Source organism: Sarcophilus harrisii, chromosome 2, assembly GCF_902635505.1.
Source record: "Sarcophilus harrisii chromosome 2, mSarHar1.11, whole genome shotgun sequence".
Lineage (NCBI taxonomy): Eukaryota > Metazoa > Chordata > Mammalia > Dasyuromorphia > Dasyuridae > Sarcophilus > Sarcophilus harrisii.
The window spans coordinates 493998758-494024620 of NC_045427.1; the positions used below are offsets into that span (position 1 = coordinate 493998758).

Consider the following 25863-nt stretch of genomic DNA (forward strand, 5'->3'; position numbering starts at 1 on the left):
CTCCCGGATCCCTCTGGCCCCCGCCCCCCTCGCTACACCCCCTCCCCTTCGGCTTCCACACTTAAGCACCGACTCGAACTTCTCTCCCAAACTTTTGTCTGCCCGGCCGGATCTACTTTCGTAGAAGGGCGGAGCGCGGTGCGTCCGTAGGAAGGGAAAGGGGTGGGGGTGTCGGCGCAGGAATCTTTGGTTCACGCTTTCTGAGAGGAGGAAGACGGGCTAAGTCTCTCTCAGGCACGTAGTGAAGGCTTTGATGGAGGGTCGGGAGAGATGGCCCAGTTAATGAGTCGTTAGGGCACCTCCTTAGACGCGGTCGAGGAAAGAGTGGACGGGGCCAGCGGAAGGACTCTTTGTCTGCAGTTGGAATGTGCGGCGGAGGGGCACGCTGGAAGCCAAGGATAAGCGGGGAAAGCGACTCGAGAGAGAGGCACGTCCTGCGCAAACACGGTCACTTTGTTCCTAGAGGGTGAGATGGGAAAGCAGCGAGCCCCGAACAGCTGGAGGTGGAGGGCATCGAGGAACAGAGTGAGCGGAGACGGGAGCGCTCCCAGAGATGCGCAAAGGGGACAGATAAGGGGCACAGGCGAGATAGAAGGAAATGGGAGTCTGCGCCAGCAGAAAGGGCCAGGGGAGAGAGCCAGACGCACAGAAGCAGAGATGGCTCTGCGCAAGGGTAGGAAGGATGAGGCAGCTGTGGGAGAGAGCTTGGCTCCGGAGCCGAGGAACCTGGGCTCTAATTTGGGCTCTGCCACGTAGTACCTGTGCATCATCGAGCAAAGCACTCCATCTCTCCAGTTTCTTTATCTTTAAAGTGATGAGGTTGGACTGGGTCAAGCTGGAAGGCCATCTTTTCCAGCTCTAACTCTGTGACCGTACTGTTAGATGGCGCAGTGGATAGATAGAGCGCCGGATTGGAAGGAGGACCAGAGTTCAAATTCAGGCTTGGACACTTAACACTTCCTACCCTTGAGATAAGGGAAATGAGGAGTGAGATAGATAACGGCGATAGGGTACCCACCCAGGCTGCTGCTGCAGGTTTTTGCGAGAAAGTATTCGCAGTCCCGATCTCTAGGCGAGGTTTTGGCAACAACAAAAAAAATGGGTTTATTACACTGAGAAACAACTTCTCTTCCTGCTTAGGAATTAGCAAAGATTTGGGTACACAGCCTTTGATCAGGTTTCTATGGCCCGGGGCTAGGGAGCCATCTCCTGATGGAATTGAGAGACTAATCAATAATGGGTGGTGATTATGCCCCAGGCCAAGATCTCCAATTGAATTGTAGGTGGAGATTATTATGGGAATTTCCCTTATGAATGGGAGGTTGGGGTTGCTCTCAAAGGTCGGTAGGGGTTGAGATGTAGGGTTTTTCCAACCCAGGTCCACCCCCTCAAAGATAAGGAGGAGAATCAGTTACTATTACATCACTAGCTTTGTGATCCTGGGCAAGTCACTAAATCCAATTGCCTCACATACTAAAAAATTATTAAAAATAAATAAATCTAAGACATATAGTCAACATATATACCAAAATTAGATATATCCAATTAGATATAGTCAACAAGCACTCAGAGGATGTGTGTCCTTTTATGTATGCATACATGCACACACTATCTCCGAATGGAGAGAGATGGAAAAAGGAAATTAGCAACAGAAAGAAGCAAAAAGGGAGAGTGGAGGCAGATGCAGTCAAAACACACCCCACCTGGTGTTTAGAAATGGAATTTCTTAAGACAGTTTCAGGTGTTATGTCAGGGACAGTCAGAGGCAGGATACCATTTTAGATAGCCCATAGCAGATTGCCAATAAAGAATAAATACGACCCAGATGAAGGAAAGTGATGGACATAAAAGAGGAGTGACCAGATGAGCAGGTCCAGGAATGAGGGAAAAAAGTAATAGTAGCCAAGGTTGAATATACCTCTGGATATTAGTCTGTGGTTTCTTCCAGATTTTTAAATTAGCATACTAGAAGGTGGAGGAAAGGATATATGGAGGACTGATTTATTTGCAATTGATATTAAATGACTATGGAAATTATACATAGGTACCTGAATGTGATTCCTGTATCAACGTTTTGGGTACTTTTTTAAAAATTATAGTAAGTTAAGTAGCCCCAGGGAATGGAGAAGGAAAGTTGTCTGATAACTTCCTTTTTAGGCAATTAATTTGTTATAACCTAATCCTACCTAATAATCTGTCTCCTTCCTCTTGTAGTCTCTTGTTAGACCTCCTATTTCCTTGGTCAGACTTGGGGATATTTCCCTGAGCTTGATGGTGCTTTAATAGCAGAAAGTAAGTAGTGGTCAGGAATGGTCTGAAACTTGAGAATCAGGAAAGGGACCTGGGAGGGTTAACCGATTAAGTGTTCTGGTCTACCCATATCATCTAACGTTTAAACTATTCGGAGAGCAGAATGATGTATGGTAGAGATTCAAGTACTTAGCGTTTTGGAGTAAAGAAAATAAGGATTTAAATCCTGCCTGTGGTCCAGTGTAGTGGGACATACCTGTAATCCCTGCTTTGGGGAAGCTTGAATTTGTTGGATCCCCGGAGATCAGAAATTAGCTCTAAGCTGCTGTGAACTAAGGCAGAATGGAGTGCACACTAAGTCAAGCACCAATATAGTGAGACCTCATGACCCAGGAGGGCACCAGGCTGCCTAAGAAGGGGCAAACTGACCCAGGTAGGAAACAGCTAGTCAAAGTTCCTATGAGGATAATTGATGGGATCAACATGAGAGTGGCCACTATAGCTCTAATCTGGGAGAGATAGGGAGACTCAATCTCAAAAATTAAAATAATTGAGATGTGCAAAAGACAAATGGTAGTCAATCAGAGTAACAAACATAGATAGGAATAACTCTTGTGGTGATTATTAACAAATGATGACTCCTTAGACCGGCCTGAGAAGTAACAAGGATTTTCTGAACTAGGCTACTCACATTTTTCAGTCTAGGGGATGCAGCAAAATGTATCGAAAGAGGGCTGAGCTTTGAATCAAAAGACCTGGGTTCTATTGTGAGTTTTGCCTTTTATTAACTCTCTAAACTTGGTCTTGGAGCAGTTCCTAATCTCTCTGAACCTGTTTCCTCCGTAAAATAGGAATGATGATATATTATGTACCTCAAAGAGTTGTTATAACATGAGGTCCAAATGAAACAAAGCATATTTGTTGTAGCTATATAATCCCTGTGAGCTGTTAGGAGTTAAACTGTATTGAACTAGTCCGGGACTTTTACAATACAGATATCGTCACCCCAGAAAGCTTGAATCATGGAACACGTTTCTGGAAATTATGAGGAGCAGTAGCCACCCATGCAGTCTGGGAAAGCCTAGTTGCCCTATAGAAGCAAGACCGTTTTTTCAGTCACAGAAGTGATTTTGCCCACCAGATGGCGGCATTAGCCTGGCCTGACCCTATCTTGCTCTCACGACACAACAAGACCTGGGGAACCAGTGCTGTTCCCCAAAGCTAGAGGTGAAATCAAAAAAGAGAAACTCAGAGAAGCTTGGACAAGTAACAAAAAGGCCTCTTGTTTTGTGGACCCATCACATTCCTGTTTAGAAACCTCCCTCCCTTCCTTTCCCTCCTGTTGCCTCATCCTTATCTCAATTTCCGGGCACTGCTTATCAAAAAAAAAAAAAAAAAGGCATTTTCTTGCTTGCCCTGTCCAAGTATTACTTTTTTCATTCAATATAAATTTTTTCTCATCATCTTATCCCATATACCACCCTCACCCCCATTCCCATCTGCTGTTCCACTTTATCCAATGAGCAGTTCCCACTTTCATTAGAGATGAAGGATGAAGATGCAAAATCTCTTTCTCAACAAGGAAGGAATATCCAGTTACCCTAGGAATCCCAATTACCCCAAATCCAGGGAATAAGGATTGGTAGGAGCCAGAGTTTTTTCTTTTGGTCATAGTGTTCACTCATCCTTTTCTACTTTGATTTCAATGAATGAGTTCAAGTCAGGGCAAAAGGTTTTGTGGGATTGGTCAAAAGGTGAAGAAACAGGTGCATCTTCATCCCCACCTTCTTCTTCTTCTTCTTCCTGAAAGTTGGGATTATAGAGCTCTGGGGGAAGAAGCTGAGCCTCAGCAGAGGGCAGTCGTTCTGAAGGAGGCCCATATATTCGGTTGGCTTTGGTGCCATGCTTAGAATTGGCGTCCAGGTGGTAACAAAGTTGAGTGAGGCGCTGAGCCCTGAATCGAGGGGGGCGGGCCACCCAAACCCCTGGCTCATTAAGGCTGTCCTCCTCATCCGACATTAATTCCTCTGTCACATCTTTCCACAGGCGCTGTTCTTCTGCTCCAAAGTGCCTCATGATACTGGATCGGTTAGCAAAAAGCTACACAGGATCATGGGACAGAAGTTAGAATGGAAGACAAGAACGTGGGTGAAATTTTAGGAAATATTGAGGGGAACAAGGGATTTTGGGAAAGAATGAGTGAGATCTGTGTGAGAGACAGAACTAGAAGACATTTAAAACAAGTTTTAGAAAATAATATCTCCTGTTTTGTCTACCGGAGATTCTGAGCCTTTTCTATAACACAGAGGGCTTGCTCTGTTCTCTGTTTGCCCTATTTGAGGCTCTGGCCAATAGGGTCCCAATCCTCAGATCATTTTTAGAGGGGAAAGCTTTACCTTCCTTCTCTCCTAGTGGCCCCTAGCCTTATTTTTCCTGGGCCTCAGCCCTATTCCCAGTTCCTTTTCCCTCTAACTCCACAGTGTGGTAGTATCAGAAGTTTGGTACCCGGAATGGAGAACATAGGGACCTCTTACCCGGTATCGGCGACTTCTTAATTTCTTCTCCTCTTTCTCTTTCAGGCCCTTAAAGGGGTTCAGGGAGTTTCGGTACTCACGTCTTTTGGTGAGGAAGTAGGCTACACAAGCCCCTACAATGAGAGAAGAGAAGTTCCTGAAGGTCTCTGAGGCAGAATAGACACAAGATCCTTTAGAGGCTGTATTCCTCAAGTGGCCAAAGTTAGTATGTACTTATTCCATTTTTGTCTGGCCTTTCTCCTTCATCACAACCATATACCTGTGCCCCTGGGCTAGCCACTTGCTGCATGCTGCTAGTGGGAGCCTTAAGAAGGAAAAAGATTTACAAGGCACCCTCTGGCAGAATTTTCTGATTCATAAGCCTGGGGTATTAGCTGTAGGTGAGGAAGAAAAGAAACAAAGAGGTTAAAGTCTGGATTGCTATCTAGAACCTGTAAAATGAGGGACTTGGACTGGACAACCTCACTAATCCCTCCCAGCTTTAAATCTTTGATCCTCTGATCCTGTGACAAAGGGTCAGACCTCTGCCAGAGGACTTTGATTATTTCCTCTCTATTACTCTCTTCCCCCCCCCCCCCCAACTTTGATTTATGCCCTATACAAAATCACAATGTTTGGTGCTCTTCTAGCTCTTCTACCTCCTAATTTCACTTTCAATTCTGAGAAAGGGAATGATAAATAGGCATTTGGGAGCTTGTTGTGTGAGTCTAGGTGGGAAGAGGGTGTAAAAGGAAACCTAATTCCTGCCATCATTCTAATACCAAAGCTACCAGCTCATGTCTTAGCTATGGCTCCTCTGCTGACTCCAGGAGTGGCAAACAGAGGGGTCAGAGATGGAGGTTTCCCTGGGCTTCCTTTACCTTTCAATTCCTTATCAGTGTAATTGTGGGGACTGGTCACCAGTTCCTGCTTGAGTTTCTCCAGGAGGAATTTCACCACTGAAATGTTCCAAGAGGACTTGATACTGCCACATTTAAAAAAAAAAAAAAAAAAAAAGTAAGCAGTTTTCAGCGTATGCTGGATAAAGCAAAGCAAACCACCCAGTCCTCAATGGACACCAAAGTAATTTCCTTTAGGCCTCCGGGGATCCCTGGATTTCAAATAGACATTTTAATACAGGACTTTCTACTGGTGTCACCTTCCAATTAGGGAGCAGTGGTCCCAATCCTTCAGACTTCCTTTTCTCCTCCTTTCCTATCTGTCCCCCTCCCCCACCAGATTTACTTTAGAATAGTTACCTCTTCCTGGTGCCATCTATTTAGAAGGAACTCACCTTTCTGATCCATTGAACCTCTTGTCATTTGTGATATGATTATGTACATTGTGGACCAATTTCTAGAAATGAGAAAAAATAGAATCACAGCAAGTATGGTGAATATTAACTTATATAAAATGCTTTACAAATCCTAAAGCACTATGTAAATGTTAGCTATTATTAACTAATATTGTTGGTAGTATAATTAATATGTTACTATCCACTCAGGGAAGACCACTTTTAGACTGGCCTCCCTCTGGGTCTTCTGTATGAACCTTACTGCAGCTTTAGTACTATTTATTATATAGGTGTCCTTTCTTGGCAGGAAAACCTCTCTAGTCCAGAGTTTCCAATTGAGATTTTTTTTTTTTCCTAACTGGGGACAGGATAGGGAAGGAAAGAAGGGATCAGCTAGAGCTCCCAAATCACCTCTTGGGTATTATTACCCCAAGCCTGAATCCAAGAACCTTGAGTTATATGGGAACTCTGAGGCTATTTGATTCAAACTCCTCCTCTCCCTCCTCCTACCCCCAGCTCAAGAATCCCTTTTATAACACTCTTAACATCCAGCCCCTGCTTGAAAACTTTTAGTGAGGGATCTCATTATTGTTCAACTTGGTAATAATAATAATAGCTAGTATTTATTAAGTGTCTACTGTGTGTCAGGCACTGTGCTATTGCTTTATAAATATTATTTCATGTGATCCTCACAACACACCTGGGAGGTAGAAGCTGTTAGTATCCCCATTTTACAACTGAGCAAACAAGCAAACAAAGACTTGCCCAAAGTCACACAGCTAGTAAGTATCTGGGGCCAGATTGGAATTTGGACCTTTCCTGACTCCATTTCCATTCTTTGCTTTGCCACATAGCTTCCTGGCTCCAAGTTCAATCTAGGGGCTGGGATATGTGAATGTCTTTCACACAAGCACACACAATTTCAATATAATTGATTTCCTTTGTGAATGCTCCATATTTTCATTTATGCATTTAAAAATATAATTCTGAAAGGGAAGCCACAGGCATCACCAGAATGCTAACAGATCCAGGAGCCACTGTTACATCATGACTCTTCTGCTCTCCTATACTGTTTTCTTTCCACCATACATGTCAATACATTTCCGAGTCCCTTTGCTCCCTTTTTAATTTGGTCAGGAATAGTAGTTGTATTAGGTCAGAAACTGCATTAGGTCACTGCTGCACCTGGAAGAGACTAAACATATCTGACCATGGCAGGAAAGACCCTGAAAGTTCATTAATTTTTGTCCCCACCAAATGCAGAGTTGCAATTCCAAAGGAACAGAAAACCTAAGTAACTTCATCTGAAGTCTAAGACCATGATCTGAGGCCCCATTTGAGAGAAGTAGTTAAAAATAAGAGTCACAGAGATAATTGAAAGGTTGAAAAATAGGTTTTCTGAGAAAAAGTAAATGACACTAAAATTAAGCCTAAAGGAGTATTTTCTGGGGGATTTAGAGATGGGCATATACTGTGGAGAATGTGGGGGAATGGATTTTTTACTGCAACAAGAATTTAAGTTAAACATAAGGAAGAGAGGTAAAGCCCAGGATTTCTCTGTTAATGAAGAGACCATAATGACAAGGGTTTAGAAGCCACTATCCCACTACCAGGTGGAGGATTCAGGATCCTGGCAATAGGAACAGGGCAACAGAAGGGTACCTGAACTAGGAACTGACATCTCTTGTGTCCAACTATTTTAAGATATCTTTACTAACTTATAGTCAGCTGCTAGTCTAGAGGATATTCAAATGGATAATCCTTCCCCCTTTGGGGTTTGAGACTTTTTTTTTTTTTTTTTTTTGCCGAGGCATTTGGGACTGAGTTGCCCAGGGTCCCACAGCTAGGAAGCTGTTAAGTGTCTGAGGGCAGATTTGAACTCAGGTCCTCCTGACTTGAGGCTGGTGCTCTCTTTCCACTGTGCCACCTAGCTGCCTCTTGAGACCATTTTTAGGAGGAAGCTCTGAAAGACCTGCTTCAAAAAAAATTCTTTAAGAGTCTCTTAAAGCTGACAGGCATTTCTGAAGATGAGGTTCCCCTTTTGGAGTTACTTCAGGTCCAAAGAGTAAGCCTATGTGAGCAATGGCTATAATCTGAGAAGCCCTGGCACCTACCCGGAGCTATTGGATAAATCTGCAGACCAATTCCAGTGAATTCCTGGAGAATTCCCATAAGGAATATTATCCTGTCAGGGCCATTATAAGATCACTGAAAAAGGTGGTATAATTTGCTGCCCTTTCAGATCAATCCATCTATTGCTTGCCCTTTCAGGTTTAAGGAGAATCGTTAAAGTTCAGCCCACTCACAGAGAGCACCAGATCCCGCTTGCGCCTAGAATTCTTCTGCCCCCCGCCCCTGGCCCTGCCAGGAGAAGCTGCGAACCCCAAGGATAATCTCAGCTCCCCAGTGCCAGCGGGGACCGACTCCTCCAAGGTGCTGTCCAAGGCGGCAGCAGCACTGAGCACATCCTCTGGGCGGGGCGGGGGCAGCTTGGCCCCATTCTCCAGGCTTGTCTCCGAGGATGCCCGCTGGATGGCCAGTTGTGTGGCTGGAGAGAGCTGCTTGGCATAAGCAGGGACTAGCACCCGCTGCACCGCCCCCTCAGAGGCCACGTAGTCGTCCAGCTAAGAAGAGAAAAACACCACTTATTAGACAGTCAGGCCCAGAGCAAGGGGGTTGGGGAAGGGAGGCGAAGGATGGGCAGGGAGCTAGGTTCATCACTGTCATTCCCTGGTCAAGGATAATGAACATACAGAGTAATGGAGGCGGCCTTGGCACAGAGGAACCCCACAGGGCTGGCTTCTCCTGGGACTTCAGGAGAAGCAGGTTGGCAAATGCCTTTTGTGTGTTCAGGGTCTCTCCTGTTATATGGTTGTCATATGGCCGATTATATGGATGGAGCACAGTTTAGAGTATTTGCTTGTACTTACTCATTTGTGAATGGTTGCTCTTGGGCACAAGAATGCATCTAGGTTAATGTTTTGTCTAAGAGAGGGTGGGGTGGTAGGAGACGGAGACTAAGCGGGAGAGGGAGCAAGAGAAGACAGAAACAGACAGGGAAAAGTAAGATGAACGAGACAGGAAAAGGGAGGGGTAGAGACAGAAACCTCTAGAGGAGATATACATTGAATGGGGCCTGAAGCTGTCTGAATGTTCTCTCTTGCCCTCCATTTCCTCTGTTAGGCCAGCACTGTGTTCTCACCTGGATCCTGACCTGGCCGCACCTGAATGTCATTGCCCTGACATCCATTTAACTGGCCTGTGCCCTCACCCAAGGACATACAGAACAGGGAGGGAGGCAGGGGGAAGGAGAAAGGAGGGGAGTTTTCTGCAGCCAAGAAAACAAAACAGTGAAAGTGAGGGGAAAAAAAGCACAGAAAGAAGCGGGGGAGGAGGCTGAGATTTATAGACCTGTGAGCTGCTTTCTGCGCTGTGAAATCTAATTCCATCCTGTCGGCTTGGAAGCCTTCCCTGCCTGAAAGAAAACACACAGCTTGGGGCCCTGCCTGGTCTGGCCCCCTCCCATCTTCCCTCCTCCCCACCTCCCTGATTCTCCCAGCTCGGTCCCTCACTACCTTCCCACTTTTTTGGTGGTCATAATCAGGCTCAGGTAACTGACCATTACCCACAATTCCATACTTAGGACAAAGCTGTGACCAGGGAGCTGGCCAGTGGCAGTGTCATGCGGGAGGGGGATGAAGAGTTTATATATTCATTTCTCAGAACCAGCAGATGGTCTGGGAGTTTCATTCTTCCCATCTAGCCTGTATATTTTGTTCCTTCACCGTCACTCATTGAATGTATAAGCTGAGAATGGGATAGAGATAGTACAGAGAAGAGGGCAGTTTTATGTATCTCTTATCTCAGTACAATAAGGTGACATATCTTTTTTTTTTTTTTTTTTTTCCCTTTACCTAGCCCAGATTTACCAATATATAACTATGAGCAGTGGAGAAGGAAAAAAGAAATCTGGACAGATCTCCCCCCCCTTCCATGTTTCCTTCTTTAGGTCATTAAACCTATTCTTCCTTTCTCTCTTCCTACACCTGCTGATGATTCCCACTGTCTCCTCATCTCTTTTCCTCAATATTTCCTTTTCTTTTCCTATTCTACTTTTGCCTGTCCTCCCTCAATCCCCCTTTTCTTCCCTTCCCATCTAGATTTTTCTCTCCATTTTTCTAATTTCTTCACTATTTCCTTTTACTTAACTCCCATCTACTTTCAACTTTCCCCATTTTCTCATTCTGTCTTCCTTTAACATGTACTTCTTCTCCCTCTCCTCTTTCTATCTTCCCTCCCCAGCACTGTCTCCCTCTCCTCTTCTTTATATCCCCCTCTCAACTCAACTCTTGGCAAGCAGAGGGCCCGTGATAAAATATGAATGAGCCGTCTGTGCACGGCAGGCACTCTCGCCAGGAAAGGCAGAGCCTATGGAGCAGCAGAGACAGCTGCTGAGGAGAATGTGCCATGTGGAGCTATTGAGAGGGAGGGAAGGACACCCTCATCACCATGCACACACCAAAAATGCCTCCTGCCAAAGCCATCATGGTTCAGGAAAAAGTAAGAGCTCTAGGGATGACTTTCTCTGGGAGTAAGAGAAACCGATACTGTTCTCAGTTCTATTGCAGTCACAACCAGAAGAAAGGTTTGGGATTAGAAAAAAGAGAAAGAAGGAATGAGAGAAAATGGAGCATGGAAAGTGTGCAGGGGAATTATATCGTCTCTTCCCTTGTTGCCATACATACAGGATTGAGCAGTGGGGCAACCTCACTGGAGGTCAGGGCACAGCCAGGAAGCCGGATGTCCCTCTGGGTGGACGGGAAGCCCAGGTGTCCAGTCCCAATAGCAGAGGCTGCTCCCAGTTGCCTCAGCTCCTCAATCACCACCTGCACGCCACTGCCCACACTGTCACACTCCTCTTCTACTGCAGAGAGTGACTTGCAGGCTTCCCCAGGACTCCCCTTGAGAGACCCTGGTTCCTCAGGTGGGGTACCATGGGCCCCGTCTTCCCCGCCCTCGTCAGTGGAAGGGCCTTTCTCCTGCCTCAGCTCGCCCACCTCCTCCTGGAGCCGCTTCAGCAGCTCATTGTTGGCTTTTGCCAGGCTCAGGGCAGCTTCCGCCAGTCCCACGGCCTTGTCTACCCGCTGATAGATGATGTGCAGGAGCTGCTCCGAGTTCTGCACGGCGAGGCCGTGCCCGGTCACGGTGATCGGGGTGCAGGGCTGGGGGTCAGCTCCCGAAGGCCCCGTGTGGCCACCGTTTGGTTCACTCTTACAGGCACAACAGCAGCACTTGGCTTCGTTGCCATTGGGTGGGGAAAACAAGATGGTGGCACTGAAGGACATGTCTGCCCGGGTCAGCGATGCTTCTTTGGGTTCACACCAGCGGGGCTTTACAGAGTGCGGGCAGGGCCAGAGCTAGCTTCCCAGGGCTGAGAACAAGCATTGGGCTCTGGAGAGACTCCCTCTTCTCCCTCAGGGGCAGCCAGCAGGAGAGCTGTGAAGAAAGCTGGTAAGGAGGCCCATGGCGGGAGAGCACTCCCCCAGCCCTCTGCTGGCTGTCCGTGGCCTTCTCCCTGAGCCCCGGCGGCCTACACTTGGGCCACTCTCCGACTTCAGAGCCCACTACGGTGCATCACAGACGCGGATTACTATGAGGATAAGGCTTGCAGGAACTTTTCTGATGAATTCACTTTTCAGAGGATGAGAGGGATTCTTCCTGGACCCAGCATGGAAGCCTGCCAAAAAACCTGACTACAGAATAGAAAAGAGGATCCACCATCATCTGAAAAATTGGAAGATTAAGGAAGAAAATATAGGACTGTCTCTTTACTATCATCACTATAATAACAGCAGTAATACCTCCTACAGCTACGGTACCATTCTTTAAAGAGTTCAAAATACTTCACAAAGGTTATTTTATCCTTACAGTCCTGGCTGTAAGACACAGTTCCCCCAAATCCAGATAGACGAGGCAAAAAGAAATTAAGTGTCTTTTGAAGGTCACTGCTTGGCCAACAGAAATCTGGTTTTGTTACTCTTAATCCGGAACATTCTTTCCAACCTTAAACCTTAAAATGATTAATAAATGTTCATTACTTGTATTAATTATTATTCTTATTATTACTGTTTACTACTGCTTCCTATTTACATGGAAAGTCAGGAACCATTACCCCTATTACAGGTGTATTTAGCCATTAAAAGAAAACTCAGATTTTACTAAAAGAGTTGCATAGACATACACTGTTTCTCATGTCATAAAGAGCACATCACCCTATTTTTTTTTTTTCAGGAATGGGGATGCAAAGATAGCAAAAGAATGAAATGAGGAACTGGTTAAAGAGAAAGTACTGTCTTATGAACCCTGAACACTTGGCTTTTTTTTTTTTAATTACTTTTACTTGTTCTTCCAAACCTTTCAAAAGTGATTTGATGAGACAAAAATCCAGACAACCAAAGCAGAATTTGTGCATCTTAAGCAAGGCTTGAGAATCACACCCACTGCGTGTTACTGTTTCTATCCAGAAGCTTCTCTATCTGATTCTTCCTTATTCTTCCAGTTGTTCGCACTTCCCATCACTACCACCAAAAACTTGTATTTAATATTTACTTTTTTTGCATACATGTGCTTCTCTGCCCATCTTTCCTTCCTCTCCCCCATAGTGAAAGGAAGTTCCTTGAAGGCAAGGAGTTTCTTCATTTTTATGTATTTGTAGCTCTAGTAACTAGCACATAATATGAGCTTGATGAATACTGGTTGAATTGAATTGAATTACCATCTACCAAAGGCTTGGATTCTTCATTGTAACACACACAACAAAACTAATAAAAATATGTCATGAGGGGAAAACTTTTCAGGCAGTTAAAATGAAGTAAGCAGCACCAAGAAAACAATACACACAGTAACTACAACATTGTAAATGGAAAAACAACTACGCACCAAAAAAATCAAAAGTAAATGTAACCAAATCATCAGGATCAAGTGGGATTTGAATAAAAGATTTATGAAACGGCAGATCCATCCTACCCCTTTGTGGAGATGGGAGGTCCACTGATGTCACACATTGCACATGTTTTCATACTTTTTCAATATATTGATCAGTTATATTTTTTTTTCATCTCCAATAAATACTATGTTATATGGATGACTCTTTGAAATAGGGAATGGGAAGAATACATGCGATTCTACAGCAATCTAAGAAACAGAAAGTATAAATAAAACATTTTAAAAAAATAGAACATATGCATTTATAAATTTTTTTTAAAAAGGTCCATCCTTCTTGCTCATGTATGTTATAACGACATAGCTGTAGATTTTTCCTACCATTAATTCCAGCACCACAGAGAACTTATGTTCATGAATTTCTCAATCCCAATATCAATGCTTCCAGTAAGAAGGGATTATATCAGTTTCCTCCTTTCACACATCCTTAAACCCTCTGAAAAAAGACTAATATATTATCAAAAAATCATATTATAGTCTTTTAATTATGGTACTTAACTAGTTAAACCTGTACCCCCAAATCCTCCAAAATCCCAGTCCTATAACTGGGAAAACTTCAAAGAATATTATAAATATTATTGTTTTCTATATGATACTGGATGATATTTAAGAAAAAAATCCTACCTGAACTCAGTGAGAAATTCAGTGAACTAAGTGAGAAAAATTTAAGCAGGTTTAGCATTTCCTCGAGAGATATATTTTTATCTTACTCTTGTTAATTTTATCATAAAATCACAATTAAAAGCACACAAGACAATTTAGCTCATTTTTGGTAGATCTAGTTTTCTAGAATCCACAAACCCATCTCTGAAACAGCCAACATGTCTGTGCCTCTGAGGTACTGAAACTTAATTTGATGACTCCTTTTAATTACATTTGGTTATTAAAGAATAGCTTTTAATTTGCTCTTTTCTACCTCCATCTCAAAACCCCCCCCAAAAAAAAACCAGCCTCTGCACATTTGAAAGAGCTTACCCCAAATCCAGTACTGTTTCCTTTGTCATTAAAGTCACTGAAAGACTCAACTAAATCTAAAATGAAAGGTTAAAGCAAAATTAAAACTAAAGGTTAAAACAGAATTATATGATTTTTTTGGTCAGTTTCTACAGTGGTCATCGTTATCTTTTTCCTACTAAATAACCTCCTCCCACTATTCTCTCAGGATTTTTATAACATATACTATCATAAGAGAAACCCCTTGAACATAAATACTATGAGAAAAAACTCCATTTGGGGAGAGTAAAGGGTGGCTTCAAAATGCTGTGTTGACTGTGTAAAGCCTTGATAGAACTAGGAATTAAAATTCAATCAACTCAGACTACCACGTGGCTCCTAGTTTCCAGCTGGCTTCATGGGCTGTCAACCCCCTTTGTGGTCCCAATCTGACAGTTGTAACATCTGGTGATTCTGCTCCTTACCCCAGAGTATTTCTAGCTTTTCCAATGTTGTCCCTCCAGCTCTTGCCCTCAGTAACAGTGGCCTTCCTAATCTGCCTATCTTACAGCACTTACTTCTCCCACTCCTGATCCCCATAAATTCTCCTGCTGGTTCTGCACCTTGATTGAGTTCATCCTTGAATTTCTCATGGTCATTTTGACTTTCTTCTTTGCCTGTTGAAGGTAGTTTGATAATACCAATACACAGACATCTATCTATTTATATACATACATAGATACATACACATACATATAAATGTATATTATATTCTCTGGGAATCCTCATTAAAGGTTGGGCAAATTAAATAACATATGCATTGATGAATTTCTGGCCCTTTCTTACAAGACTATTACAAAGTGGGCTTCAACTCTGATGCTTCATAGAAATTGATCCTAGGATCCCAAAGACTACCCCAGGAACAGAAATTCTGGCAGATCCTACTAAGTGAAAGTCCCAGTGATGGAGTATGTGTTTGATCCTCAAGAATCAGCCTAGCTCAGTGTAGAGAAGCTCAAAAGATTGACCACTAATAACTCAGGAAACCATATATTATGCCAGTTAATTAATCCCCACAATGACAAAGTGTGGATGACAGAGTTTGGCATAGGGGTTAGGAATTGTGATCTGTATTGGTGGAGTGATCCATTAAATAATGGATCCACTGAAGAACTAAGAAAGGAAAGGTGTATACATGGTGACATGTATCCTGGATCTTTCAACAAGCATTTAAGAAGTGTCTTGAGTATTAAGGAAATAGAAAACAAAATTTCACTTACGGTTATCTTTTTTAATAGTGAAAATTTTAGATGGATACTATATAAGTGCATGTAGGTAGATAAATAGATGGATAGATCGATCAATCTGGTTTTGCTAGGTAGTTGTGAAAGAATGAAATGGGCAGATAAGGAAAATAGAATAAGGAGGTGGAACATCTTAAACTTGAATATATCTAATAAGTCAATAGGCCACCCTTGTAGGGTTTTGAGCTAGGAAATGTAACAAAAACTGTTTTAGGAAGATTAATTTTGTAGCAATTCAAAGAATGAAATCAGAAAAAGATGCTGAAGACCAGAAAAATAACTAGTCAATGATTGCAAGTAATTTAGATAGAGGTGGCAAGGCACTGGATTTAGGCACATGTGAAAGATCTGGATTTAATGAAATAAGGATCAACAGAGACATTATGGAAGAAGAAATGGTGGAATTTGGTGATTTTAGGACATTGAGGAGGAGGATAAGGAAAAACAGGAATAAAAGAAGTCAGACAGCTTCAAGACTGAGAGCCAGGAGAACAGGAGAAAGTCATGTCATTAACAGAAATGAACAAGTTAAATACAAATGCTAGTGTTCTAGAGATTACACATTCTGCCTTTATATTTTGTTTTAAGTGATGACAAGATGTTCAAGGAGATATATATGCTACAGACAGTTATGGATAAAAGACTAATAACAAGTGACAGGTCAGAATTAGAGATGTAGCTCTGAAATCAATTCAATAAACATTTACAAAGCACCTACTGTATGTAAGGTTTGCTTGCTAAATGCTATAGGACATAAAGATAAAGAAAATATCCCCCAAAGTTTATAATCTAATAGGGGAGGAAAAAAACATATAGACTAGGAACTATAATACAAAATGTAAGAATAAAGTGTCTAAGAGTGGGTTAAGAGCTATGAGAGGTTTTCTGGTTGTTGTTGTTGTTTTTTTTTTTTTAAACACAAAATAAGGTTTTACTAAAAAGCAGAAAACAAAATAGAAATTCTGGAATGAACAACCTATTAATTAATTAATCAATCAATACATTTGATAGTACTAACTACGGTCAAGCACTGCAGTAGGTGTTGAGAATACATTTACAAGAGCGAGTTATTCCCAACTCTCAAGTAGCTAAGTTATATAATAGGTTCAGAGATGAATAAATACAAGATAATACAAACTAAAATAAGTCATGGGATGGGGGTGGGGAATACTAACACCCAACTTATCTCACTCTTTGGCCTGCTCCACAACTTCAGCAATATTATCCTCAGCTAGAATTTAAATTCCTTGAGAGTTTATATTAAGAATATGGAATTTTCTTGTATTTTCATCTCCAGGACTTAGCACAGTACTGTGAATAAAGAAAAAATATCAGAACATGATAGTGAGGAAGTAGGACAACAAAACTTGTTGGTTGTGGTGAGAGAGAATGAACAGTTGAGGATACTTCATAGATTATAAATTTTGGAGATTGATTGAAGAATGGTGCTACCCTCAACAGAAATAGGAAATAATAATAACCATAACAGCATCTATACAGTGCTTTAAGATTTGCAAAGTACTTTACAGATATTATTTCATGTCATCTATACCCAGAGAAAGGACTGTAGGAACTGAGTATGCATTGTAACATAACATTCTCACTCTTTTTTCTTGTTTTTCATTTGCCTTTTGTTTTCTTATTCATTTTCTTTCCTTTTTGATTTGATCTTTCTTGTGCAGCAAGATAATTGTACAAGTGTTTCCATATATTGGATTATTTGCCATCTAGGGGAGGGAGTTGGGGAAAGGAAGGGATAATTTGGAACACAAAGCTATGCAAGGATCAATACTGAAAAATTATCCATTTATATGTTTTGAAAATAAAAAGCTTTAATAATTTTAAAAATTACACACACACACAAATACAAAACAAATATTATCTCATGTTATCCTCACAAAATTCCTGGGAAATGGGTGTTATTAGTATAATGTTTTGCACGTGTTGAGTTTTGACACGTCTAAAGGAAATCCAAGTTGAAATGTCTAGTAGGCAGATAGAGATGTCAAACTAGTGCTGAAGAGGGAGCTGAGGATTTGGATTATGTAGATTTTGGAGTCATCTGCATAAAGAAGATTAGATCACTTAGAGCCGAGGTGAGAAACTTTTTTCCTGCCAAGGGCCATTTGGATATTTATAACATCACTGGAGGGCCAAAGAAAATTATCAATTTACAGAACTCAAGCAGTGGGAGGTTGTTGTACCTAGCTTTCAGCTCATCATCACCTGCAGTTGATTATGCAAATGATTTTGTGGGCCCTTCCCCACACCTGACTTAGAATTTAATGAGAAAAAGAAAAGGTCCAGGAGAGCTTTGGGATATAACTACAGAGGAGGTAAGACATGGATAATGACTTTCAAAGAAAATGGAAAAGGATCAGTTCTATGGGTAGGAAATGGCCCATGACAGAAAAATGTCATGAAAACTCAGGGAGAAGGGAATCAACAAAGACAAATACTGAAGAAAAATTAAGGATGAGGACTTGGATTTGGCAGAAAAGACATTGGTCTGAAGAGAGTAGTTTCCATCAAGCTTTGGAAGCCAGACAGAATTAAGTGGCAGGGTAGAAAGTGGAGACAACCTATGAACAGCTTCTTCTAATTAAACAATACAAAGGAAGAGAGCCAGAGAGTGACAGCTCAAAGCAGTAGAGTCAAATGAAGATACATATATTTTCAAGAATGGGAGAGATCTGGGCATGGTTGAAATTGCAGCAGATGAGTCAGTCGATAAGAAGTTGAACATTGGGGAGGGTCCAAACGGTCAAATTTTGAAAGATGGGAGGGAATGGGTGGAAGACAGAAGGAGAGGGACTGGCATTAGCAACGACTGTCTCATTTGCTGAGGCTAGGCCAAAGGAGGGGATCAGGTTGAGATTTTTGGAGGTATGAATTTGGAGATGAGGCATATCAATGGATGGGACTCGATATTTTCAGTGATGAAAGAGGTGAGGTCTTCTGCTAAGAAGAGAGGGAAATGTGGTAATATAGGTGATTAAAGGAAGGAAGAAAAGGTTTGGAACACTGTTATGAGAAAAGGAAATAAGCATTTGTATAATGCCCAAGTACTACACCAGGCCTTTTGTTGTTGCTGTTATTGTTTTTACAAATACTATCTCATTTGATTCTCACAATAACCCTGCATTTTATTATCCCTATTTTATAATTGAGGAAACTGAGACAAACAGAAGTGAGGTGATTTGCCTGGAGTCACATAGTCTTCAAGTGTCCACAGATACATTTGAATGAAAGTCTTCCTGACTCCAGACCCAGATCTGTATCCATCAAATCATCAGTTGCTCAGAACTTAATTAATGGAGAATCAGTTAACAAGGATAAAAGGATTGTCATGTGGCAATGAGAGCTCAGCTAAATCTGGATTACATAAATTTTTACTATCCTACGTCAGTATAGTTGTGTGACTTTTTTAAGCAGCCTTCAGCAGGAGCAAAGAAGTCTGAAGGAAGAAGTAATCTATGTTTAGGATTTTGAACAAAAAAAAACAATCAGATAACACAATGTGTCGAGGAATTCAAACATCAAAGACAACTGAAATTGAACTGGTTAACTAAAGAGTTGGGATCTTGAACTGAGAAAGATAAAGCTAGGAGATGGGGAAGGGGGCAAAGCAGAAAGGGTTACTTTCAAAAAATATTTAAATATATCACTTAGAGTCCTTGTATGTGGTTTCCTTTAGTGTACTTAGACAAATATAGTCTAATTGTTTCATTGCCACTTAAGATTTATAGGATAGAGTGTTCATCTTCATGAGAGATCCACCGAGGTAGAGAAAAATTTTGGACCGAATAATCAGGTAAAGGTTCAGGGAGAGAAAATATTTTAGCTAATCCCTGAAAGATGAATAGGATTTCAATAAGGCAAGATGGCTGGAAGGGAGTGGGAAGAAGTGAGATTAAGTCCCAAACATAGTGGATGTCATGAACAAAAATACAGGAAGGTAGGAAAGGGCAAGAAAATTTGAGGAAATGGTGAGGAGTCCAATTTAGTAGGAATATAGAGAATGTGAGGGAACTAAGTGTGAACTGAAAGCTGGAGAAGTGGATTGGAACCAGATTGTGAAGTGCATTCAATGCTAGACTTGAAGATGTAAACTGAAACTGTGGGAACGAATATGGTCTTCAAAAGAAAACGGCAAAGGAAGAATTGTTCTTTGAGTGACAGAAAGGTGAAAAAGAAGAATTGTGGTAACGGATTTACATAGGGCCACAATGTGCCAAGCACTGTGTTAAGCACTTTACAAATATTATTTTATTTGATATTCAGAACAATTCTGTGAGGTAGGTGATATCCCCATTTTAAAGTTGAGGAAACTAAGACAAACAGAGGTTAAATGACTTGCTTAAGGTCACATGGCTAATAAATATGTGACTATTTGAACTCTGGGTTTTTTCTGACTCTTATCTACTGTGCTGCAGGAAGAGGAACTAATAAGAGAGAAAAACAATGGTTGGGGGTAGGAGAAAAATGTAATGATGTAAGTCAATGGAGAAAAAGCCTCAAGAATCAAGGGCTAATGAATGATGACAAATACAACAGAGATACTGAAATGAATTAAAATGGCTAAGGAAAGGGTCTTGAAGGCTTTACAGAGACGTTTCTATGACATTAAAGTGTATTCTAATGAATTTTAAAAGGAGTCAATGGTAAAGAAACAGGGGCAGGAAATATAGATGACTTATTCAACAATTATGAAAAGGGCAGAAGTTGAAAGTATTTGAAAGAGGCAGGATAATTAAAGTTAAAGAGAATTTTAGAGCTGAAAGTGATCCTAGGGATAATATAATCTAGCTTCTTTATTTTACAGTTGAGTAACCCAATCCCAGAGAGGTTTGTTAATGATGGAACCAGCAATGGAGCTCTATTTAACAGTGTCACTAATTTAAACATGGTTAAAAGCAGAAGAAAATGGAGCCAGTGAGAGAAGCTGAATAAAAACATCAGAGAGGAGATAAACATGGGCTCAAGATTCCTTCAGACATAGAAAGAGATAAGATCTAACGCAAAGAGAAATTAACTTGTGACTATGAGTGTAACTCATGATGACCACGAGTTCTTCTTCAGATAATGGAGGTAAGCAGGAGAGGATGGATTTAGGGGCAAAGAGATAGATTGAGGTGGAAAGAGGGAGAAAAAGTTATTCTACACATTTTCTCTTCCTGGAAAAAAAAAAAAAAAAAAAAAAAATATATATATATATATATATATATATATGGATGAAGATGCCCTTCCTTGATATGTGTGCTTATTTATATATATAAACAGATATTATCTTTTAATGTATCTTCTTGAGTTTTTCCTTCTATATCAGTACAATAAATCTAATATAATTCCTTTTGTTTTCTATACTAAATTTAAAGGTTTTCTAGTTAATGTCACCTTTCCAATATAAGAAGGAATAGAGATAGGATTTATGATATCAGTGGATTAGGGAATTATTAGGGGAAAGAACTCCCTCTAGCAATGCAATCTCTTAACTCCTACATTTTATCCAGCTAATTTTTTTTTTTATATTTGTATAGGATCTCTATATATGCATTATAATAACAGCCTATATTTATATAACTCTGAGATTTTCTTCATTTGATTCTAACAGTGACATTCTAACATTCCTCCTCTGTGTGCTAAGTGCCATTATTATTTTATTGATGAGAAAACTGAAAAATTAAGTGATTTGCTCATGGTCACACATATCACATGGTCACACACATCATGTCTTAAGGCAGGATTTGAATTCAGGTCTTCCTGACTCCAAGTCCTATATTCTCTACATTCTGTCACTTCAGCATACCTTTGTAAGAGTTGTTACAACATAGGAGATAGTGCTGGTTTTGGAATGAGAAAGATCTGGATTCAAATCCCACTTCTGACCCTGGGCAAGTCACAACCTATGTGCTTCAAACAGTTGCCTATTACTCATCTACAGTCACAATGGGTTGCTATCTGCCTGTATTGGCAAGGAGAACTCCTGTACTAGGAATGGCTCACACTGACAAACTCACCAACCCTCTGTGTGCATGTGTGTGTGTTTCTGTGTAAGGTATCGCCCACTTGTCTATGGACATTTTGATTACTTAGAGGATCAGAAAAAGCACATTTGTATGAAGAAGGCTGATAAACAGTAAAGAAACTGATAAAATGTAGACTAGACACAAGTTGTTTTGAGGACCAGGTACAGTTCCTTCTCAAATGAATGTACTGAGAGGACCTCTTTAAAGGTAGAACAATGATTGCATTAATAATGGCTGCAAGGATTGTGGTCCATTAATTCGTTTGCATGTGATTGCTTTTAGGATTTTGAAATTTGTACCTGAGAAACTGTAAATAAGATAGCCTTTTGGGGGGATATGGGAAGATTATATAGTGACAGAAAGATGGATTTCTTGATTTACCTCATAAAATAGAGATGAGTTACAAAACAATGGAAGATTATAGGAAGCAAAAGAAGACATATGCTAAAGCAGGAAAGTGAGCTCAAAACAGGGAGAACTTCAAGAAGCCAAGGACAGAAGACTTAAAAGACTACTAGAGAAACTGCTTCCAACTGAGGAAAGTTGACTCTTCAGTTATTTTGGAGGGAGCTGCTGAAATAGAAACATTGCTAACCCAACTGCTCTCCTGATCTGAAGGTGAAATCCAACTGTTGGGTAGATGTCCTGCTTATTGCTCTCCAGTGCCATCTAGAGCCTGAGTGGGGAAAACCTTCTCAGGGTGCCTGCTCAATATTGGCTTTACTCACTGTATGAAGGAGAAATATTAAGGAAAAAGACAACTTTTGCATCTGTTTTGCTGGGAGTCACACTTTTTAGAAAGGCTTGACTTTGCTAGAGGCTATTGGTCAAAACAGAATCTTGTGGAACAAAGAACTAGTTGAGCTTGTCTGCATTGCCCAGAATCAACTTGAGGAACTTTGTAGTTGTCTGACTTAAGGGAACTGCTTGTTACTAGACAAGTTCAATATTGATATATCCTTTGATTTTAAAACTGTTAACACTTTCTCAGAACCCTGCTAAGGGAGACTGTAAGCTAAAAAGTTAAATTGTCAAATGATTCATCAGCCTGAAAGAAGAGTTTCTTTGCTTAGAAAGTAATGGGGACCAGAAAGGTAGCAACTTGTAGAAATAATTTTGTGTGGCACACATGGTTCCTGAAGGGATAAAAGTAAACAAAAGCTGAAGTCCAGAGTTAAAGGTGTCCCAGGCATAAGTTTCCCTATTCATATGTCCCCCTCCTAACTTTCTAAGTTTATACTCATTTCCTCTGCAGAACTTGTATGCATAGATGGGACATTTTAAACAAAGTTTATGTGTGTTGTGATATTTTGATTATTCCTTTTTTGCCTTCTGAATAACTATTATTGCCTTTGTCTTCAACTGAATAAATGTTATTGTTGTTTTTGCCTTATAGTTTAGTAAATGTTTTACGTTTGAATCAATGTCATTATTACTGTATAAACAGGAAGTACACTAATAGAAACTTAGGAGCTAGTGTTAGGTATAGGAGTCAATTCCCCACTCTTTCAAAAACACATAATTTAGTCATAGCCACATAACCATTTTGAGAGGGGATCAGCCAGGCCATTCTGTAAAAATACATCTGCTAGGACCAGGAGATCATTATATACTTCAACAACAATACTAGATGATGCCCAGTTCTGATGGATCAGGCCATCCTCAGCAACGAGATCAACCAAATCATTTCTAATGGAGCAGTAATGAACTGAACTAGCTATGCCCAGAAAAAGAACTCTGGGAGATGACTAAAAACCATTACATTGAATTCCCAATCCCTATATTTATGCACACATGCATTTTTGATTTCCTTCACAAGCTAATTGTACAATAATTCAGAGTCTGATTCTTTTTGTACAGCAATATAATGTTTTGGTCATATATACTTATTGTGTATCTAAGTTATATTTTAATATATTTAACATCTACTGGTCATCCTGCCATCTAGGGGAGGAGTTGGGGGGGGGGGTAAGAGGTGAAAAATTGGAACAAGAGGTTTGGCAATTGTTAATCCTGTAAAGTTACCCATGTATATATCCTGTAAATAAAAGGCTATTAAATAAAAAAAAAAAATACATCTGCTAATGCAAGAGCAGGTTAGAGTACATGAGAGAGAAGCATTTTTTTTATGCCCCTTTTGACATGGATGCTGATTGCAGAGAACCAATGGATTTATTTTTCCTCTTTTATAGATGAAGAAACTGAGATTAAGTTCCAAATTAATACAATCAGGAAATTACAATCAGGACTGAAGGACTTCTCATTTCAATTCTTTTTCCAGCCTATGAACTTCACATAGTTCCCTAAATATGGATAATATATATTTTTTTAAATCTGGATCTGTGATTTCATCAGTGTAGTGATGAGGCAGACTATAGTAAACTCCCTTCACAGAGCAGCCTTAGCAACTCAATATATTTTTCAATATTTTATTTTTATATTTTCTCGTAAAACTATTTTAGATAAAAAGAAAAACAAAAATTCATCTTTTTTAGATGGTTCAGGATATAACTGCCTCTAACCTTAACCATCCTTTTCCACCAGTCACATGCTTTGTATTAGAACTAAATATATCACATTCTTGGCAGCTCCCTCACTTTTTTCCCCATTTTGAGTCTGCATTTTCTGCACGAATGATTTCACCTCCAAACTATGAGAAACAAAAAGTTTTCAAGCCATGATTATATATCTCGGGTCCTTTAGTCATTCAGGGTCAAGCTGGCAATGGACTTTCTTTAAATGCACTGAGAACATTTATACCTCAAGCCTTATTAAAATAAGCAAATAGGCATTTGAGTCTACAGACTTTTTTTTGAGCTCCTGCTGCTGCTCCATTTACAGGTGCAAAATGACTCAATAGCTTACATTAAGACAGCTCAAAGGGCATTTCCTATTAGAACCGAGATGCTCACACCACAGGCGGATGACCAAATATCATTCTATAATAACTTTCTCCAGCGAACAGATGCTCAAGAATGATTTTTCTTCTCTTTTTCTACGCTAGTGTTTAGCACAGTGCCGGCACGCAGTAAGCATTTAATAAATGATTAATGGATTGAAATTATTGAAAAAGGTATTTGGGATTAGGAAGAAGAGAATCTGGGAACCTTGGAGAGATGGGATGGAAGGGGGGACAGAAACAGGGAGGAGAGAGAATTGCGGTTTTCACTTGCGGGCTTTTTTTTTTTTTTAGCATCTTTAACTATAATACAACATGGGGCTCACTGCATACAAGGCGGTTTTCTTCCGTCTCCGCCCAAAAAGGAAACATCACGATTCGCTACAAGCGCAGTGATTCAGGACTCACTTAAGTTTGGTTTAAGGATCTCCTACCGACGCGCCTTTGGGGGGTTAATTAGAAAGCAGAACCGCGAGTTGCGGGAATACCGCGCAGAACACCCCAGTCCCCAGGGCACGCGCTCCGAGAGCTCCCAGATTAACTATTAGTCCTTTGGCTGCGGCGAGCCCGGAGGCCCCCCTGGGGACAGGGAGGGACGGGCACGACGCAAGCCCTGCCGGGAAGGCCCGGCCCGGAGCCCGAGGGTCCAGAGATGCCACAACGGCCCGACGCGGGGGCGGCGGACGGAGCCGTCGGGGCTCTGGGTCAGCGGGTCCCTCGCCGGGGTCAGGCCGCCGCTAACTGCCTCATGTTCAGCGCCGGCCGCGAGGGAGTCGGGGCCCGCTCGCGCTCCCGCAGTGTTCCACGGCGTGTGCCGGGGAAGGCTGCGCGCGCACACGAACCCAAGCGCGCGCCGCTCCTCTAGGCAAAGGAGGGCTGCGGGCCCGCGCGCGCCTGCGCCGGCGGCTCGTGTACCTAGGCGCGCACACGGGAAAGGCCCTCCCTTTGTTTCCCGCTGGTTGGCGGTTAGGTGACTGCGGGCGGGGGAGGGGGAAAGGAAGGAGGCAGGAAGGTATTCCATTGGCTGCAACTGGCAGTCACTCAACAGGCGGGGAGGGAGGGGGCCTCTTCAGGGAGAGATGCGACGCCTGTGGCTTTTTCATGGCCGCCCGGCGCCATCTTGAATCGGAGTGTTTGTTTACACGCTTAGGTTCTCAGGGACGCCCCAGACAAAGCGGGGGGAGGGTAGAGGCTGGAGAAGGCCATTAATAATTGCTGGCGGAGTGCAGTGGGATAATCTGGGTCCCCGTACGGATGCGATCGCGCAGCTCCCTAACCACTCCCCAACAAAGAGGCGAGGCGAGCCTCCCCGAGAGCACCAAGAGCTCCCTGGGCACCGCGGGCGTGCCCTGGCAGAAGCAGCTCCGCCTCGGCTACGGAACCTTTGGTAGAGAGGAAGGTTCTCGTTGTCTAGAAGGAAGGCCGGGGCCAGCCCCCTGACTGACCCCGAGGGGCAGGCTGCAAGTGCCCTCCCTTATTGCACCTCCCTGGTGCCAGGCCGTGGCAAAGCTAACGTCAGAGCTGGGGTTGGTGCGGTGAGCTGACGTGCCACGCTGAGGCCAGGGAGAGAAGGAGCCATGCAACCAAGTCCTTTTAATTTCCACTACAAAGAGATCCCAAGAGGGGCGGCAGGAAGGAT

General features: G+C 41.9%; 1 protein-coding gene and 1 long non-coding RNA gene across 3 annotated transcripts in view; one reads left to right on the forward strand and one right to left on the reverse strand.

The window, feature by feature from the left end:
* Positions 1-8417, forward strand: LOC116421813. Of its 2 annotated transcripts, none has more exons than XR_004232348.1 (4): positions 1-466; positions 4297-4394; positions 4830-4985; positions 8329-8417. It is a non-coding gene; the product is annotated as an uncharacterized LOC116421813 (long non-coding RNA). The 2 variants fall into 2 exon arrangements; XR_004232349.1 differs by having other exon boundaries at positions 452-525.
* The window catches only part of C2H14orf93 (chromosome 2 C14orf93 homolog), a 24368-nt gene continuing 2157 nt past the window's right edge, over positions 3653-25863 (reverse strand). Inside the window, exons 2-7 of the mRNA XM_012544728.3 lie at positions 10803-11841; positions 8364-8681; positions 6058-6119; positions 5645-5748; positions 4785-4897; positions 3653-4350 (exon numbers count right to left, since the gene is read on the reverse strand). Coding sequence (XP_012400182.1) covers positions 3928-4350; positions 4785-4897; positions 5645-5748; positions 6058-6119; positions 8364-8681; positions 10803-11402 — 1620 coding nt within the window. The 5' untranslated portion in view covers positions 11403-11841 and the 3' untranslated portion in view covers positions 3653-3927. The remainder of the gene's footprint in view (positions 4351-4784; positions 4898-5644; positions 5749-6057; positions 6120-8363; positions 8682-10802; positions 11842-25863) is intronic.